General features: G+C 34.0%; 1 protein-coding gene across 2 annotated transcripts; it reads right to left on the reverse strand.

Annotated features, from left to right (window-relative positions):
- Positions 1-1,609: 1,609 nt before the first annotated feature.
- On the reverse strand, positions 1,610-19,684 carry LOC121368033 (conserved oligomeric Golgi complex subunit 6-like). 2 transcript variants are annotated; one of them, XM_041492545.1, is made up of 20 exons: positions 19,583-19,684; positions 18,188-18,331; positions 17,922-17,993; positions 17,106-17,164; positions 16,422-16,533; positions 15,825-15,907; positions 14,597-14,667; positions 13,560-13,653; positions 13,246-13,322; positions 11,916-12,053; positions 11,481-11,545; positions 8,909-9,000; positions 8,504-8,618; positions 7,624-7,755; positions 6,995-7,162; positions 6,201-6,308; positions 4,711-4,764; positions 4,247-4,326; positions 2,371-2,550; positions 1,610-2,195 (listed from the first exon to the last, which is right to left on the reverse strand). In XM_041492545.1, exons 1-19 carry the CDS (start codon positions 19,682-19,684, stop codon positions 2,403-2,405), a joined length of 1,914 nt encoding a protein of 637 aa, XP_041348479.1. In that variant the 3' UTR covers positions 1,610-2,195; positions 2,371-2,402. The 2 variants fall into 2 exon arrangements, with proteins under 2 accessions (XP_041348479.1, XP_041348478.1); XM_041492544.1 differs by having other exon boundaries at positions 1,610-2,550.
- Positions 19,685-20,325: the final 641 nt, after the last annotated feature.

Here is a 20,325-nt window from a genome sequence, read left to right on the forward strand (position 1 = left end):
AAAACAAACACAAGAATTCCTCAGAATTAAATGTCTCGCCTACTGTAAAATGTTTTGGAAGGAAATGTTTTATTTAACGGTTATATGGCATCAGACTTATGGTTAAAGACCTCACAGATATTGAGAGAGGAAACCCGCTGTTGCCACTTCATGGGCTATTCTTTTCAATTTGTAGCAAGGGATCTTTTATATGCACCATCCCACAGACAGGATAGTACATACCACGGCCTTTGTTACACCAGTTGTGGAGCACTGGCTAGAATGAGAAATAGCCCAGTGGGTGTAAAATGTTTTGGATGCACTGTGATGAATATCCAAATAAGCAACTGTAAAACAAGTTTCGTTGACATAGGACGTAGTTTGTCAGAAACTGATCTAAATGCAAATCTTTAACATAAAACTTGAATGCAAAACTTGACATTGTTGCAACCACCTCTGCCTTCTGAGAAGGAATACTTTTACTGCGTACAGGCCTGGGTCCCGTTTTACAAAGCGATCTTAGTGCTAAGATTACCTTAAGTGCATTGCTACCTTATGCATCAATTACATGTAACATTCACATTTAACTCTGCAACCACAGTTTCACCATCATCATATATAGATAATTTATTTAAAATTAAAAAGAAACTTGTAACATTAAAGATGCACACACACACACACAGACACATTAACACACACACACACACACACACACAGATGCATTAACACTAACACACACACTCATTAACACACACACACACACACATTAACACACACAGACACATTAACACACACACAGACATTAACACACACACAAACACATTAACACACACACACACACAGACATTAACACACACACAGCCATTAACACACACACACACGGACACATTAAAACACACACACACGGACACATTAACACACACACAGACACATTAACACACACACATACATTAACACACAGACACATTAACACACATTAACACACAGACACATTAACACACACATTAACACACACACATACATTAACACACACAGACACATTAACACACACAGACATTAACACACACACACACACATTAAAACACACACACACCCACGGACACATTAACACACACACAGACACATTAACACACACACACACACACACACATTAACACATGCACACAGACACATTAACACACTCACGGACACATTAACACACTCACGGACACATTAACACACACACACAAACATTTTCTCTAATTAATTTTGTATAATGTAATAAAAATAAAACACACACACACTTGATTTGATAGAATTTGTGACCATTATACACTGATAAATTAAGAACAAAAAGACATACAATTCTTATATAATAATGTCATGAATTTTGCTAATGAAGTGAAATGTCATTATTTCGAACTCTTACATCATAATTCCAGGATATTTCTATTTCACAAAATGGTCCCATGACACAATTGTCATTGACAACTTTAAAGCACAACTCCGGCACTAATACCCATTTGATTTGGTCTCTTCAACATCAAGATAATAATATTTTAACCATATTTTATAATGAAATCAACCACTGCAAATTTATTTAATACCAAAAATCATTCAAAACATTTAACAAATAACAAAACTTCATAAAAATATACAATATTATGTATTGACAAAATGTAACAAATACCTTATATACAAATGCACCACAATATATAATATATAAACCCCCAAATTATAATAAACAACAACAATGTAATCCATGTATTATAACATAAGTTTGACTTATGTACTAGAAACCAGAATTTGCTATATCACTGAAATAAGTGTTATCAGTTAATAGTAAATATAACACTTTGTTTTTACTGTCCAAACTGATGTCACAATTACAAGCTTAATGCCTCAAAAGAACACCACATAACCCTCAAACTGATGGCACATAATATTCAATTTTTTGTTCTTCAACATTGTTTTTTTTTTTTTGGTTTCAATTTTTTTCACTACTCTTAATTTTTGTGCTTATAACCAATTAAGGTTCAAGAATGATGTGTTTGGCACACACTTCAGGTATGCTGGCTGTCTGTCCAGAACAGGAATCAATGGTTGGTCCTTGGTGTAGTGTCTTCATACCTCCTCACTGTGCCATAAAAACACACTCTGATTAGAAGCCAGTACTGGCATTTGAACTCAGTATCTACCAGCCATAAGGTCAATTGATTAAGCACTACTCCACATACGGGTGTTGTTGCCAGGGATGGGGCCATGACCCACCACAACAATCATACCTCTCTTTGTTTTCTCCCCACTACTGTCGCTATACAATGACTCCTAGCCAGTGATTGAGGCCACCCCAATAAAAAATCCAGCTTACACCAATGTACACCACTGAGGCAGGTCAGCTCTGTCCAGCTCTATATTATAATGACCTAACAGCGATGACTAAACTATGACAGCAGTTTCACCACTTGGCTTGGAGTTCTCGGCACGATGCTCTGGGGTTCACTGTAACCATTGGATGGATGATGGATGGCTTGGTAGATCTGTTGGTAGGCTTCACAGATGAGCTCAATAGAACGCAACTTCACATTTTCCCTAAAATTTCAAGAGGAAATAATGGTACAATTTCATATGAATACAATTTATGACCCATGAATATAAGATTTTCAAGTCCAGAGGCATGAGACTTAACAAGCATTCTGTGAGTACTGCTAAAGCAATACATGTCCCCTACAGGGCCTAACACATTTTCTTATCTCCTAAATTCAATGGCAATAACTTTGTGAAAAATGGTAAGTTGCGATGAAAGTTAAACTTGATCTGTAACAGTACATGATACCTTCAGGCATTGAAAAAAAAAAAGGTTCAGAAAACAAATTTTCATATCTCCTAAGTTCAAGGGCCATATCTCTGTGAAAAATGGGTACATTTTGATGAAAGTTAAACTTTATCTGTAATAGAACATAATAAAGTTATACATAAATTTTCAGCTCAATATCTTGGGGCATTGCAAACAAAATTGCCACAAAACAAATTTTGTAGTTCAAACTTGATCTGTAACTACATGAGAAAGCCATACACAAAATTTCAGCTCCATATCTCGAGACATTATAGAAAAAACCCATCTGGAAAAATTATATTTGGGACAGACAGACAGCGATGAAACTTACAGTCCCTTTCGGATGGATTGGAAGGGGACTAATAAAGTATTGCCCATACAAATAGCATGTAGTTGAAGTCAGAAAACTTTGCTAAGGTCTGAAGTCAGGACTTCCTTATTATTATGAGTTTTAATCTCCATAAAAAACCTTCAACCCATTATAGATTTTAATTATTATCATGATGAACTTAATTCCATTTTGAAATTTTAATTAATGATTCTTGATTAAACAAATGTCACTGGTAAACTAAAAATTAATGGCCGAATTTATGCAGCCTGTTTTTCTTAAACGCAGGTGTTTAAGCATTGTAAATGTATATGTATGTAGTTACACGCGTGCAAGACATAAACAGGCTTTGTAAATCCAGCCCTAATTGTCCAACAATACGAAACCAGCCTATGGTCTTAACACATGATAAATGGCAATATCCTGGCAGAACATTATTGTTCTGTGTGCATGACAAATGATGCTAATTATTAACATTTAAAAAAATAAACATGCAAATTAAGTCTTGTTATAGGAACTATCCTGCATTTGTAGCCATTGCAACATGTTTTTAACCAATATAGCCTGTTTTAATTTAAATGTAGATTTCAGTCACGTCCATCTCACTTGTGTGCATAGCCCTGGTGCATGTCAAATTTATGCTAATTGTACTTCAAACAGGGTTTTTTTTTGTTGCAAATTTTTAAATATTCAGGTGTATGACATGAGTAGATTTAAAGGCATATTGTCACATACCACTGACCTATTTAATGGTCTAACAAAGTATTACCTGAACAAAAATAATTTGATGTATCTCTAAATGTACTTTATTCACCTATCTTCATAACCATCATACTCCATTTATAAATGACATTTTGTAAAAATAATTTAATTATGGCAATGGTCCATAATTCAAAAACTAAAATTGCCGAGAAGGATGACATGGATTTCACTCCATCATGGTTCAATTAAGGTAATGCGATAGCTAGATTTGGTTTCCAACAATTAATGTAATTTTTTTTATTATCCATTTTTTGAGAACTATGGTCCTTAAATCCGTGAAAGTATGCCTTTAATTCCCTGTCCATGAGAAAAACCCTCAGTACAGTCCCTTTAAACTTCAGATACTGAAACTACACACAAACCTGATCAAAGCACTAAGGAGAAAACTGCACTGTGGGAGAACAAGACTGTCTGGGGTAGCAAGGTAACTGTCAAACTTATTCTGAAAAAGAATCATTGTACATTCAAAATTTCTGATAAGGTTCATCAGGTATCTGTTTTTTAATACCCAGCACACATTAAATAAAATTAAGATTCTAACTTGAGGAAGCAAAACTGAAAACAATTGTGCCAATCAAAAGTTGTCAGCTGTATATGTATAAATGCACAAAGTTTATTAAATATTGTACATGCTATGTCTTAATTCAATAAAGAAAAGGATAGCAAAATTTGTTTAATAGTTGGGATGAGAAAACCCTTAATGGCAATGTTGAGGAGGTTTGATCTTATGACCCATACACCTCTGGCAAGTACTCTATCGACTGAGCTAAATTCTACCGTTAAAATCTGTGAATAATGAACAACTGAAAAGAAAAATAGTTCTTACCATGCCCGACTTAACAGCCAGGGTATCCATTCCACTCAAAGAAGACAATGGACCCTGAAATATAAAAAATATTTCTTTGATGAATTTTTAAGAAAAAACTAAATCTCTTACAAGTTAACACAGGCTACTCTGGGTATATAGAAATTTTTTTGCCAAATTATCTGATGAATTCCAAAATAGCAGAAACTTACCATTACTTTTAACAAAATATTAATCATTACATAAAATTCTTTCGCCAAATTAAAATAACATTTGCCAGTTGTGTTTAAAATTAGCGACTGGCGAACTTGGCGAGTGCCAGAGATGGCACTGTAACAAGAAATGTTTTTAATGAAACAAACATAACCAATTAAAGGGACATTCCGAGTTTGTTGCATTGTAAGATGTTTCCAACTAATAAAATACTTCTACGATTAAACTTGCATATTAAATATATTTTCTTGTTTAGAATGTCAATGTCTGTATAGTTAATGTGTTTCTGGTCATCTTAATATTTGTAAGATGCCCAAACTGGATTTTGTCTTCCAATAATTTCGTATGTACGAAAATGTTTAGGAAATAAAATGAAATTTAACCTGGTACAAATATTAGAACGATCAGAAACATGTTTAATATATAGACACTAATATTTTATGCAGAAAAATATATTTGATATGTAATTACAATCATCAAAAATTCTCTGTTAGTTGATAACATCTTAAAAATTGCAGCAAACTCAGGAATGTCCCTTTGAACAAAAACTGTCAGACTTAATGGTATATAATTAAATTTCTGTTACATTCATTACAACGTAACGTCATCCGATTGGTCCGGACGTAGCAACGGGAGTTTGTTCATTTTTCGATGAACGTAAAAATTACGTCGTCAGGGAACGTCATATGTGATGACGTCATTTTATATGGGCAAGTTGTCTTAATGAACGTTATTGTTTATGGATAAAAAATAATTCAAAATAAAGTATGACTTTTTAGTGTTATTATTAGAATGTATCATTCAAATTTAATTATAAGTATTGTCTGTTATTTCTTTTATGTTCATCTGGGTATGGACAAAAAAAATCATCCGCAAACTTATGTGAGAACAGCTTCGCCGATTCACACAGTTTGCGGATGATTTTTTTTGTTCATACCCCGATGAACGTAAAAGAAACAACAGACAATCCTTAATTATCACTGAACTTGATGACACAGTGAAGAAGCATTAAGACTTTAACACTGGTTTGTTCTGGGTTCATAGTCTTGTATTGGCTCAAACCTAGAGTGAATTTCTATGACTCAAAATACTAAAGTGTAACTGTAAGGCCAATCACAATCTTTTCTATAATGACTCATCATTGAGATGTTGGAAGTAATAATTAAAAAAACAGGCATAATAATGAAATAAATAAATAAATATAAGTTTAATGGTATCACATGCATAAAATATAGTAATGAAACCAGTTAGATGTTTAATACTTGATGGTATATCACAGTGATGGAGCAATCTGTTACCTGACTAGGCTGGTACTGCTGGATTGTGTTGTAGATGGTAGCTAGACCTGTGTTGTTTAACACAAATGAGGCTTGTTCACTTGTCAGAGTGTCCACATGGGCATCAATCTGAAACCAGAGATTAACAGAACGCATCATCAATCAAACTGTTAAAAAAACTTTAATTTGTTTATTGGTTTAATAACACCACATACACACATTAATTACCAGTAATTAACCATCGGCAATTGGACGTAAAATATTCGGTAATTCTGACACAGTCTTCAGATGAAAACCACCAAATTTTTCCATTAGTAACAAAGGATTATTTATATGCATTTTCCCCACAGACAGGACAGCACATACCACAGCCTTTGAATCTTGATATAAGTCTTTGGGCATGGGTCTGCTGAGGTGGTTAGATCCAATGACCCAAGCACGTCAGGTGAGTGATCTACCAACTGAGCCAAATGACCTGGTTGAGTAAGAAAGGACTAATATGGAGGTGGACAGCAAAAGAAGTCGAAAGATAGAAGCTGCTAGAGAAAAAAATAGATGGAATTTAAAAGAAAGAAAGGAAAGAGACAGTGAGAATAAGAAACAAAACCCACAACTTTAGGTAGTGTGCACCGGCTTAATTGAGGTGGGGGTGGCATGGGGCTATGCCCTCCCCCTATTTTTTTTTTATCCTACCACCTTTTATATTTTCCTGTGGCCTCATAACACAGGACATAGACAGCCTGATTGGCCCTTACCAATGCAGGAGCCCCCCAGTATAAAATCCTGGCTACACCAATAGTAGTGCGATGACATACCTGAGCTTGCAACATCTCTAGTCTTGTGTCAGTGAATTCGTAGAGCGCCAGTGATGACTGCATCAGGTAAATAGAATTGATAATGTGTGCCGCCATGTCCACTGTACTGAGTCTACTGGCGGACATAGAACACATCTGTAACAATGGGTCAACCATGCAGGACAGAATCTGAAAAATAAACCATACATACTCAAGTCTAGGGATTTCAGCACTTTTCCAGTTCCAAGCCAGGGATTTATATTGTGGTTCTTGATCTAGAACAAAGAAATCAACTGCTACCATATAGGTTACTCCTGATTAGTAACAAGGAAGTATTTATGCACTTTCTTTACAAAATGGACAAAATGGCACACCCATCTTTTAATATACCAGTTACAGAGCTCTGAACAGAATGGGTATTTGATTTGTTTGTTTAAAGTGTATGCCAATTTTTATTTATGTAATGTTAGGACAAGAAAATTAACAGCATCTTGCCCTTTACTTATAAAACTTTTAGTCTAGACTCATCTTTAATAACATTTTGAGACTCATCTTTATTACCTTGAGACTTTGTCATGGCAACGCTATAGGAAAGTGCATATGTCTGACATCATTACAGATAAGAGTCTAGAAGTTTTATAAGAAGATACCTGTTTAAAATCCTGTTTCTTGTCATCGACTGGCACCACCGAGGCATCATGACATGCCAGAACATCCTTCAACAGCTGTAGACTCTGAGTCAGGGACGCAGTTCCACCCAAGTCGGCTGGAGGTAACTCTACCTGTGACATAGAAGAAAAGAAAGGAAGTTTTTAATAATAAATCATGATGTGCTAGAACATTCTTCAGCAATTGTTGACTTTCATCTGAGATGTAGTTCCACCCAAGTCTGCCAGAGATGATTCTACCTGTAACACAAAACACAATGTAGTCTTCAGAAAAAAAACACTACACTTTTCTATTAGCAGCAAAGAATCTTTAACAAAATTTAAAGTTAAAGTTTGTTTTGTTTAACAAATGAATAAATTAATGTTTAACGACACCCCAGCACAAAAAATACATTGGCTATTGGGTGTCAAACTGTGGTAATGGAAAAACAATGTGTTTTGTTTAACAACACCACTAAAGCATATTGATTTATTAATCACCAGCTACTGGATGTCAAACATTTCGTAATTTTGAAATATAGTCTTAGAGAGGAAACCTGCTACATTTTTCCATTAGTAGGAAGGGATCTTTTATATGCACCATCACACAGACAGGATAGCACATACCACAGCCTTTGATATACCAGTTGTGTTGCACTGGCTGGAATGAGAAAAATATTTTATACGCACCTTACCAAAAGACAGGATTGAACATACCACAGCCTTTGATATAACGGTCGTGGGGTCATTGATTGGGATAAGGAAAACTCCTGCCACTTTTATCATAAATAAATTCAAACATTGAAAAAATATATTTCGCGAAATGATGACTTTAATCTTTCCTAAGCATGAGGCACGGTACAACTACACTGATGGATCTTACCTTATCAAGTAGCTTGTTGGCATGGCTGGTGAGACTGTTGAAAAACATTCTATGGCTGAGATCCTGGATTTCGGCAATCGTTGATAACAGCGCAGCCTCCTTCACAATTATCTGTCTGCAAAAACATTATACCAACTCTGATAACATATAATGAATATAAGGCGAATGCTGTCTAAAGTAACAACCTACTTTGTTTCTACTCTGTGAATTATATTATAATAATATACAAACATTAGCCTATATAGCAATTCAACTGAATTTGTTTTTAACTTTCTACATTAGAAGACGGGAATAACCTCTACTTTAAAAACAAATATAACATGTTTCCTAGAAATTGAAATATTACCACTCAACTTTGATGGGTCCGAAAAGGAAAGCAATTCTAATTAAACCTTGCATACTCACCCTATAGTGTGATGATAAAACTTGAGAAGGTTGTCCAGTTTGTAAAGTGTCACTGGATCTTGTTGCGATAGCAACACTTGTTCTACTCGAACCTATAAAAAACAAAGGAAGGAAATGTTTTATTTAACGACGCACTCAACACATTTTATTTACGGTTATATTGCGTCAGACATATGGTTAAGGACCACACATATATATAGAGAGAGGAAACCCGCTGTCGCCACCTCATGGGCCACTCCTTTCGATTAGCAGCAAGGGATCTTTATATGCACCATCCCACAGACAGGACAGTACATACCACGGTCTTTGTTACACCAGTCGTGGTGCACTGGCCGGAACGAGAAATAGCCCAATGGAGCCACCGACAAGGATCGATCCCAAATCGACCACGCATCAAGCGAGCGCTTTACCACTGGGCCACGTCCTGCCCCCTATAAAAAACAGGTAAAAAACCCGCCATATACCCGTAAATAAAATGTGTTGAGAGCGTCATTAAATAAAATATTTCTTTCCTTTCTTGTTAAAGGCAAGACAGAATATATACCATGACAGGGTTTCTGCCGAGGGTAAAATGGATATGGCGCCATATCCAAATTGTTTTGCAGATTTTTTTTCTAAGTTAACTTTTTGACAAAATTAATGACCCTTTATCATTAGTGTATGATTTTCTTAGCCCTAACCCTAAGCCTAACCCATTTTCTTCCTGGGGGATAGCAGGTGCATGCAGCACACATTGTAAACATTCAAACCAAAGAATTTCTTTCTGGCAGAAACCCTGCATGACCTGATGGGTCCAAGAATGATCAATCCTAAGACCTATTGCACTGAGCTACATCCTACCACCTAAGAGCCAGTACTGCTGCATCTCATACTACAGCTAATGTACCCCAACATTTATTCAAGGATTGTCTGTTATTTCTTTTACGTTCATCAGGGTATGAACAAAAATAATAATCCACAAAACTGTGAATCGGCGATGCCATTCTGACATAATTTTGCTGATGATTTTTTTTTTGTTCATACCCAGATTAATGTAAAAGAAATAACAGACAATACTTATACTTAAATCTGAATTATACTTGCTAATAACACAAAAAATTCATACTTTCTTTTGAATTATTTTTGGTCTATAAACAATAACACTCAATAAGACAACTTGACCATATAAAATCGAGAATTGAACAAACTCCTGTTGCTAAGTCTGGACCAATGGGATGACATTATATTGCAATGAATGTAACGGAAATTTAATTATAAGGGAATTGTTTGTATGTTTTTGCAGGTGTTAAAATTTGTTTTGCTTAATAACCCCTCTTGAACATATTAATTAATTAATTACTGGGCCATTGGATGTCAAACATTATCTTCAGATAGAACTGGCTATATTTTTCCATTAGCAACAAGGGATCTTTTATGTGCATTTTCCCACAAACAGGACAGCTTATACCATGGCCTTTAATCTACCAGTCATGGGACACTGGTATGGATAGAAAAAAACCCCACAATTGGTCTGCCATGGAGGTTCCATCCTACAATCCAAGTACCTCAGGTGAGTTCTCTGCTCTATTTCAAGTGAGTTATCAGCCCTATTTAAGGTGAGTTATCTGCTCTATTTCAAGTGAGTTATCAGCCCTATTTCAGGTGAGTTCTGTGCTTTATTTCAAGTGAGTTATCAGCCCTATTTCAGGTGAGTTATCTGCTCTATTTCAAGTGAGTTATCAGCCCTATTTCAGGTGAGTTCTGTGCTTTATTTCAAGTGAGTTATCAGCCCTATTTCAGGTGAGTTCTGTGCTTTATTTCAAGTGAGTTATCAGCCCTATTTCAGGTGAGTTCTGTGCTTTATTTCAAGTGAGTTATCAGCCCTATTTCAGGTGAGTTCTGTGCTTTATTTCAAGTGAGTTATTAGCCCTATTTCAGGTGAGTTATCTGCTCTATTTCAAGTGAGTTATCAGCCCTATTTCAGGTGAGTTCTCTGCCTATTTCAAGTGAGTTATCAGCCCTATTTCAGGTGAGTTCTGTGCTTTATTTCAAGTGAGTTATCAGCCCTATTTCAGGTGAGTTCTCTGCTCTATTTCAAGTGAGTTCTCAGCCCTATTTCAGGTGAGTTCTCAGCCCTATTTCAGGTGAGTTCTCAGCCCTATTTCAGGTGAGTTCTCTGCTCTATTTTAATTGAGTTCTCTGCCCTATTCCAGGTGGGTTCTCTGCCCTATTTCAGGTGAGTTCTCTGCTCTATTTCAAGTGAGTTATCAGCCCTATTTCAGGTGAGTTCTCTGCCCTATTTCAGGCGAGTTCTCTGCCCTATTTCAGGTGAGTTCCTCTGCCCTATTTCAGGTGTGTTAGGTACTAGTCTTTTTTTCAATCAGGTTCAAACTTACATTTTCTTTAAACATGATTTTTATTCATCAATAAACAATACTGCTATTTGATTTCAGTATACAGTCTCTTATGAATATTGTTAAGAAAATATTTCAGGATTATTAGAATACTGTATTTAGTTTAAATACAGAGCATAGCTTATTATTTTGGTGCCGTAACACAATGACTCCATGTGTATTAGCGTCTCTAATGTTACCTTAAATGGCCTGCACACACCTTCAGTCACATGACCTAGAATTTCTTCAATCTGAGAATCTGTTGCTGCAAATAATAATTTTAATTTAACAAATTAAAATTTATAAATTTATGTGAAAAAATAACTAAATTACACTTTTACATCCTCCTCATATATATGTTGATCTATCATCATTTACAGAATTCTAGAGATACATTGTTTCTTTTCCCCCCATTTCTTCTTGTAGGAATTTCTATAATTTCACATCAATTTTAAATTGAAAGATGAAGCAGAAAATGGATTCTTGCCGTAAACTATACATTTTTCATGTCAGGTTCAATTGATGAATTGTGGTGAATTTAATTTAAAAAAAATTTAATTAATAAAAAATATATAAAAAAGTAACTGCAGTAGTTGGTTATACTATATAGTATATATCACATTCATAGTAAATACCTTGAATAAGTTTGAGCAAATTCTGAAGATGTTCTTTTTCCGAAGCAGAGACTTGATGTAACCAAGCCAGCATGTCACCAACATACCGCAAAGGATCATGGGAATGAAGTTCAATTGGGCGTGGTGTGCCACCAGGTCCTGTGGAAACAGTTGTAAAATAATGATTAAATACTTGTAAACAGATTACTTTGCAACACCTATTCATTTTCTTAAATCAAATATCAAAACATATACTATACCGTGTACCAGAAACCACTTTAAGTATTATTTGTTAATAATTCCAGTTTGTTTTGTAAATATAAAAAATGTTCTATTTTGCTGTGCAATTTGCAAAAATATTGGTTAATATATAAATAAATACAGGTTATTACCAGAGTGTTTTTCGGTATCGTCAATATCATATATTAGGAATAAAAATTGTATTATGGAGCCTCCGGCGAGCATAATCCATTATTTTTATTCCTAATATATGATATTGACGATACTGAAATACACGAGGGTAATAATCTCTTTATCATATAAGCTCAAGCTTAATTAAACGTGTTTTTGTAAACTGTACACGCAACTTTAATTCCAGTCCGCCATTACTAGATATTCAAATGACGTAAGAATATGTGGCGCAGTGTATTTTTGAATGGAAATGACGTCAACCTCGAATGACGTCATTTTAGATGTCCTTACATCAAAATAAAGTTATGCCTAATGTTTTTTGTTTTCCGAACGCTGGACAGCTTTCAGTGTCAAATTGCCAATGCATACGTCAATCATGGAGTGTCACCCAAGTACGTTTGCTTAAATGTCAATAATCCTAGTGCCGAGACCTTGACTAATTTACATCTAATTTGCAAAGTTATCAAATTCTTAAAGTATGTGATCTGAAAAATATCACACACTTTGATTGCACTGAAAATTTAAGATATTATATGATAAATAGCAATACTCACCCATAATGAAAATGTTGTTTGCTCATAGAGTTTGCAATAATATTTTCTTGTATTTAAGTATTCTTTTGTTAATATGTCTCTACTAGTTGGAGATCCATTTGGTATGCATGTAAAATTAAAAAAATAAATCCAGACATGATCATTTTAAGCAGTCAAAGCTCTTCACTATGACTGAGAATTGTCAATTTTGTTATGTCATGATCAAAGTTTTACAATTTTCAGAAAAAATTAAAATGTTTGGTACTTTCAAAACAGTTTTCCTTTATTTTTGTTTACATCAAAGCAAACTGGACTTATTGACAAAAAAACTTTAAAGATTTTGCTGGTAAAAGATATGAGAATAAATGATGAAATGAAATATTAATTAATTAAAGCAGGTTACCTACCTCCTCTCGTAAGAGCATCGATGAAGCCTCGAACCACAGCACTTCTTCTTGCCGTACCAAACTCATCCAGGGAATATCTTTGAATCAAACAAATTTACATCAATATTCTAAATTTATAACTGGCAAATATGAAAACTATATATTACCAGTCTGTAATATCTCTTTTTGGTCATTGGCATTATAAATTCTTATTATTACATTAAAACAGTAAAGTTGGTGGACCTAACATTATTAGATTTATATCAATTTGTAATTTGGGGTCTTACAATTATTGGATATTAAATATACTGATCTTATATTCACTAAGTGCTTACTTAAACAGAACTGGTCGATCCTGTAAAGCTTCCATAGCTTGACACAGTAACAATGGAACATCTATAGAATCTGCTGTCAAAGTCCTGCATTCATCTGAAAACAGAACACTCTATGTTAATCAATCAACAATAAATACAGTGCACATAAAATATTCAGTCTGCATACAGTATATACTAATGCAATCTTTAACTATTCAGATCATTGATTTAAGGAAAACTGTTATAATGAAATGTTGCAACAACGAGTCACTGATTTAAACAAAATTTAATATTCTGAGGGTACTGCTAAAGCAATACATGTCCCCTACTGAGACTAAAACATTTCATATCACCTAAATTAAAGGGCAATAACTCTGTGAAAAATGGGTAAATTGCCATAAGTCAAATCTGATCTGAAACAGAACATGATAAAGCTATACTAAAAATTTCAGCTTAATATCTTGAGGCCTTGCAAATAAAGTCTGGAATTTTTTTTTTTTGTATTTCCTACGTGCAAGTTCAAGGGCCATAAATCTGTCAAAAATGGCTACATTTCCATTAAAGTCAAACATGATCTGTAACAGTACATGATAAAGATATAAATAAAATGTCAGCTAAATATCTCAAGGCATTGTGAAAACAATATATGGGACAGATGGATAGACAAACAGACATAAGGACGGAGATGAAACTTATATTCCCTAATAATAACCAGTGCCTTCATATTCTAAACCAGATCCTAGGTTTAATACAATTAGAATTTGAAAAAGAAAGAAAGAAAAAAAGGAAAATTTTATTATATTATGATATACAGTAAAGTACACTTATAACGAACATGCTTAGAACGAACATCTGCATAGAATGAACTGATCATCCCATTTTACCTCCATATGCATAAATAACTAACGTAATAAAATAAAAATGTGTACAATGAACTACTGCTATAACGAACTATCATGGTCCCTTCCGATTCTCTATAAGAGTACCGGGGTACTTTACTGTACATAATAAGCAGTGACATAAGAAACATGACAGTGTATATTATTTGTTTATCTTACTCTGAGTCCACCTATATAATCTCTCGTATGATGATTCTTGGTGCAAAGCCATGGACTCCATGATTTCTAGTCTGAAAACAACAATGAAGAAATTAAAAATACAGGACAGAATTGACACTAATTGAATATTTAACAACACTCTGGCATAACAAAGCACATCGGCTATTGAGTGTAAAACAAATTTATGACAATCAACATAAAAAAAAAAAATTTATGAATAAAATATAGTGTAAACATCTGTGAAAGTCACATTTATGAAAGGCACAATGAAGCATATCAGCGTATCATACCAAAATAAAATGTACAAAACGTTACAGTCAAACCATGGACAGTGTGTGTGGAACCAATATTGCAAAATGAAAAACATATCACAGATGCTGAATTCAAACAGACAAAAACAAACACTAGTCAGCCAATGGAAACAAAACCAATATTGCACCAAACTATTAATACAAATGGAAAAACATAATCACTGGGGGCAGGACATAAAATTTGTTGAGTGCGTCGTTAAATAAAACATTTCCTTCCTGTCTTCATAATCGCTAATGCTTAAGAAACTCATTAACACAAATTTAAGAGACACAGAAGATTACCTGTACTCGTCTCTCAGGACAACCCATAAGAATGTTGCCACCCTTTCACCATGATGAGCAACAATATATTTCGACCAGTATGGACCTTTCACCGATTTCCAAGTTTATGAAAAGATGTAGATTTTTCTTATTTTGACATGTACAAAGTACATATTTGACTGCAGTGTATGTCAATATTTATAACAAGAATTTTGAAACTACTACTAAAGCAATACATGTCCCCTACCAGACAAAACAATTTCTTTATTTCCTACATTCAAGGGCCACAACTCTGAAAAGTGGGTAAATCACCATGAAACTTCAACTTGATCTGTAAAGGTATATACAAATGATAAAGCTATATACAAAATTTCATCTTGATATCTCCAGGCATTGCAACGGTTCAAGGGCCATAACTCCATTAAAAATGGGTAAATTGTTCAAGAAAGTAACAGTACATGATGACGCTATTCACAATATTTCAGTTGAATATATCAAATCCTTCTGAGAAAACCCATCCGGAAAACATATTATGGACAGGCGGACAGAGAGACAGACAGAAGGATGGAGATGAAACCTATAGTCCACTCCAGTTGGACTGGTAAGGGACTAATAACCACGAGAAGGTGAAAAAAAAGATAAATAAAAATACCAACCCTGCAGTCTGCTGGTTGGTCCGGAGCAATACTTTACAATCAGTGTGTATCTGCTTCACTCTTCCTAGAGCACTGAAGAAATCCTTTACAAAGAAAAGAAAAAGAAATAAATGTTTATTATCGATTTATTAACAACAATAAACTTCCTCCAAGTCTAACGTTTTATTTTACAGCTTATATATTCTGATATTTGATATAGGAAACCAAAGTATAAGAATTACTAACTTTTATGACAGCAGCAGAGTTAACAAGTGTAATAAGAATAAGTAAAATTAAAGAAAGAAACAAATGACTGTTTTAAATTACATTTACAATAGTAAAAGAAATACAACCTATTTATATTTACAATTCTGATTAAATTTTATGTTCACAGTTATTGTATTAATTAAGAGTAAAAAGAAATAATAATAATAAAAAAAAATTAATTCTTTTTTTAAAGAACAACAAAAAACCTGTATTAAATATATCAAAAGTTGAATTCCATTAAATGTTTACTGACAGATCTAATGTTAAAACTGGTTAACTAGGCTGTAGGAAATAAAACATATTTTGAGGATGTCCTAAACCTAATGTTGACATTACCACCCTATGAATCACCTTATGTAACTGTCCATCCCGAGTGCCACGCAGTATTTTGATTTCCTCTGGCTTCAGTTGAAATTTAGACAGGAATGCATCAGCTACTTGCACTTTCATCTCTAGCTTCTGACTGAAATGAAAATAAACCAATCACTAATTGTTTTTAAGTAAAATGAATTCTTGCAAGATCAAATAAAAACTGATTCTAGACTACAAATAGGACATTAACTTTTTATTGTTGCTTATTAATGAATAAAAAACCCCAAACCCCACCAAGAGTAGAAATTGCACTTTAATATAAATATTGATATTCTTTATATAAATTGTACTGTCTTATATTTAGTTCTTACTATACATGCTACTCAAGGGATGTCATTCATAAGCAGGTATAGAATTACAAAGAATAAATGCTATCCTGATCAAATGTTGATATTTTACAATCTAATTTGCATTAAGTTGACAACCCTGTTATACATACACTTGCAAGCTTGTTCCTGATTATCTTAATATCAATGTATAATGTTAATATTTAAGATAAACGAATGAGTTTTTTTAGGTCATTCTTTGACTTCGGTATCAACCTGATTATGTCAAATGTCAATAGTTGGCTATAATTACATTTCTGGCTGTTATTTCTATTGTTAATGACATCACTGTACTTACTCTAAATTACATATTAACTGAAACATTGAAGTGTACTACCGTTCTGTTTGTAGTTTTGTTGTCTGGCTAATGAGATCATGGGTCTGTTCTTTGGCAGCCTAAATGAAAAGAAAAAATTAAGAAAATATAATAAAATTTAAACAAATCTTATTTTGTCCGTGTTTAAGACTTCAAATTCATACCTCCTAAATTCAAGAACCATAACTGTAAAAAAATGGGTACATTGCGATGAAAGTTATGACCTATAACAGTACATGATAAAGTTATGTACAAAATTTCAACTCAGTATTTCAAGGTATTGTGAAAAACTCAGGAAAACAAATTTGAGTATCTCGTGAGTTCAAAGGCCATAACTTGATGAAAAATGGGTAAATCACCACGAAAACCTGACCTGTAACAGTACATTATAATGCTATAAACAATATATTGAGGTATTGTGAAAAATAAGTCTGGAAATTTTCTTTTTTATATATCCCAAGTTCAAGGGCCATAACTCTGTCAAAAATGGGTAAATTCCCATAAAAGTCATATCTGATTTGTAACAGTACATGATAAATGCAATACACAAATTTCAGCTCAATATCTTGAAGCATCGGGAGAAAAATATGTCTGAAAAACTATATACATGTATAGGACAGATGGATAGGCAGACAGGAAGATGAACAGAGATAAAACCTACAGTCTCCTCCGGTTGAACCATTAGGGGACTAATAAATGTGCAATGGTAATGATCAACTTTTCTGAAATTTTCTTTTGATCAAGAAACCTAAGTACAGCAATTACTGGAGTATGTTTTACACAGATGTGTCTGGCTGGACCAACACACAGTATTGGTTTGTACATGCATCAATTTACCTTTAGTCTACTTGTCATATCTTGACAACAGTCATTCATGGCCTTCACATTGCCGTAGACACAGTCCAGTTGCTATAGAAATGAAAATAAAATATATTAGATATAGATACCAGTATACCATGCATGTTGCATATAAACAAATACATGTACATATATGTGTTAATATTTAAGTACCCCTGGAGGGTAACCCCATTAGCATGTACAACCAAAAATGAAATATTTCTTTAAGTAAATCAGATATGTGTAAACATATTTATATTACCTACCTCTTTTACTGACTGGAAGGCAGATAAGAATTCTTCATTTATGGCCAAACTTCTTTTCTCAATATCACTGCGCAGGTTTCTTCTGGTACGCAAGCTGTTTTCTCCAAGTAATGTCGACAAATACTTAAGAGCTTCAAGCATATCCTGTCATAAAATACAGAAAAGTTACATGTAATGTGTGATTAAAAACGTGATATATTTAACAACAGGAACTTATCTTAATGAGACTATACTGAGACAGTCTGCTGCACTGTAAAATGTTTTTAACTAACAAATTTTGTAACGACTAGTATTTGATACTAATTGTATTTTCTTATTTCTAATTGTCCTAATACATGCATTTGAAAGTAGCCTAAACTGGATTTGGTATGGCAATAATTTCAAATGTACGAAAAATTATATATTAGGAAACAAAATGGAGTCTGACCTAGTCACTTGCAGTGCAAACAATGATCAGAAACACATTTAATACACCACCACTAACATTTTATTTAGACAAATATATTTAATTTGTCATTACAGTTGTTAAAAAAGTCTATTTTGGTCGACATGATGTCAACAATTATGAAAACTCAGGATCCAGTCAGTATGCCCAGAGGTGGAGACAGGGTTTCAGTCATTATATATAAAGAGCGTACGGGAGAAAGTGGGTTCACCGATAGGGTACATTTAAATAAAGGTAACTTGTTATTGCATGAATGTCTCACTATCAAAGTTATGGGTGTAAAATGTAAGATTTTCAATCTCCTAATTGTGTTTGATGTACATTTTAGAATTCAAGATCAATGTTAGCTCATACATTGGGGGGGGGGGGGGGGCAGTAGGAATATGGTGGTTAATATTATATACAAGGCTAGCTCTGCGTTAGCAGAACATTTCACCAAATGATCTATTAAACTTAAAAAATTTCAAATTATTCCATGAAATTATTTCGCCAAATCAAAATGAAATTCGCCAATTGTTTTTGAAATTCACAATTGGCAAATTTGGCGAGTGTCAGAGCTAGCCCTGATATAATAATAATAAAAAATACCCAAGGTTTACAGATATTGAGGACTCAGTCATTATAGGGTTTTGACTAAGGATGTGACTTCAAAATCACCATATTTTTTCAACTAAAAATATATCTAGACTTAGAATAACACCCAACTATTTTATACAGTGTATTAACATAGTTGACAAAGCTAGAGTCAAGTTTTCGTATCATTAATCACGTGTATGGAAAGCGGGAGAAGTGAACATACGATTTAAAACACAAATTACATTACTCAGTCTTTAAAGAATTTTGTCCCAATAGAGATGCCAAACTAAGTACAAATATTCACTATTTTAAAGGCTTCCCTGTATTTTTCTGTAATAAAATAATAAATGCACTAATTGCAAGACAATCCAGACCTTGTCATTATCAAGTCTAGACTCTAGAATTTTGCTTAGTTTTCTAGTAAGTGGATTGTTTGCTTGTTGTGTTGACACGTCCGAACTATCCTTGTCCGCCATCTTGCTTATGTGCGAAGGGAGATAATTAGTTCCCAACATAAACTAATATTAGGACCGTACTAAAAAGATCAAAGCAGGATCTCTATTAAAAACAAAAAAAAGTTATTCAAGTCCTGATTTTATTTATTGATTTATTGATTTATTGATTATTTTAAACATTTATTAATTTAAAAAGGTCTCTCTCTCTCTCTCTCTCTCTCTCTCTCTCTCTCTCTCTCTCTCTCTCTCTCTCTCTCTCTCTCTCTCTCTCTCTCTCTCTCTCTCTCTCTCTCTCTCTCTCTCTCTCTCTCTCTCTCTCTCTCTCTCTCTCTCTCTCCCTCCTCCCTCCCTCCTCCTCCCTCCCTCTCTCTCTCTCTCTCTCTCTCTCTCTCTCTCTCTCTCTCTCTCTCTCTCTCTCTCTCTCTCTCTCTCTCTCTCTCTCTCTCTCTCTCTCTCTCTCTCTCTCTCTCTCTCTCTCTCTCTCTCTCTCTCTCAAGCATCGAACTACCTTAAAACGTGGTAACTTGTAGTTAGCCAAGCACGTAAACGCCTAATAATATTATAATCTAAATCTAACTCCTTGCGATTCAGATTCGAAGTTTTTCAGACAATACTTACAGTCATCTAGTCGACTAGTAATAACCGTCCTAGTTTTTAAAACA

This window comes from Gigantopelta aegis, chromosome 3, assembly GCF_016097555.1.
Source record: "Gigantopelta aegis isolate Gae_Host chromosome 3, Gae_host_genome, whole genome shotgun sequence".
Taxonomy (NCBI): domain Eukaryota; kingdom Metazoa; phylum Mollusca; class Gastropoda; order Neomphalida; family Peltospiridae; genus Gigantopelta; species Gigantopelta aegis.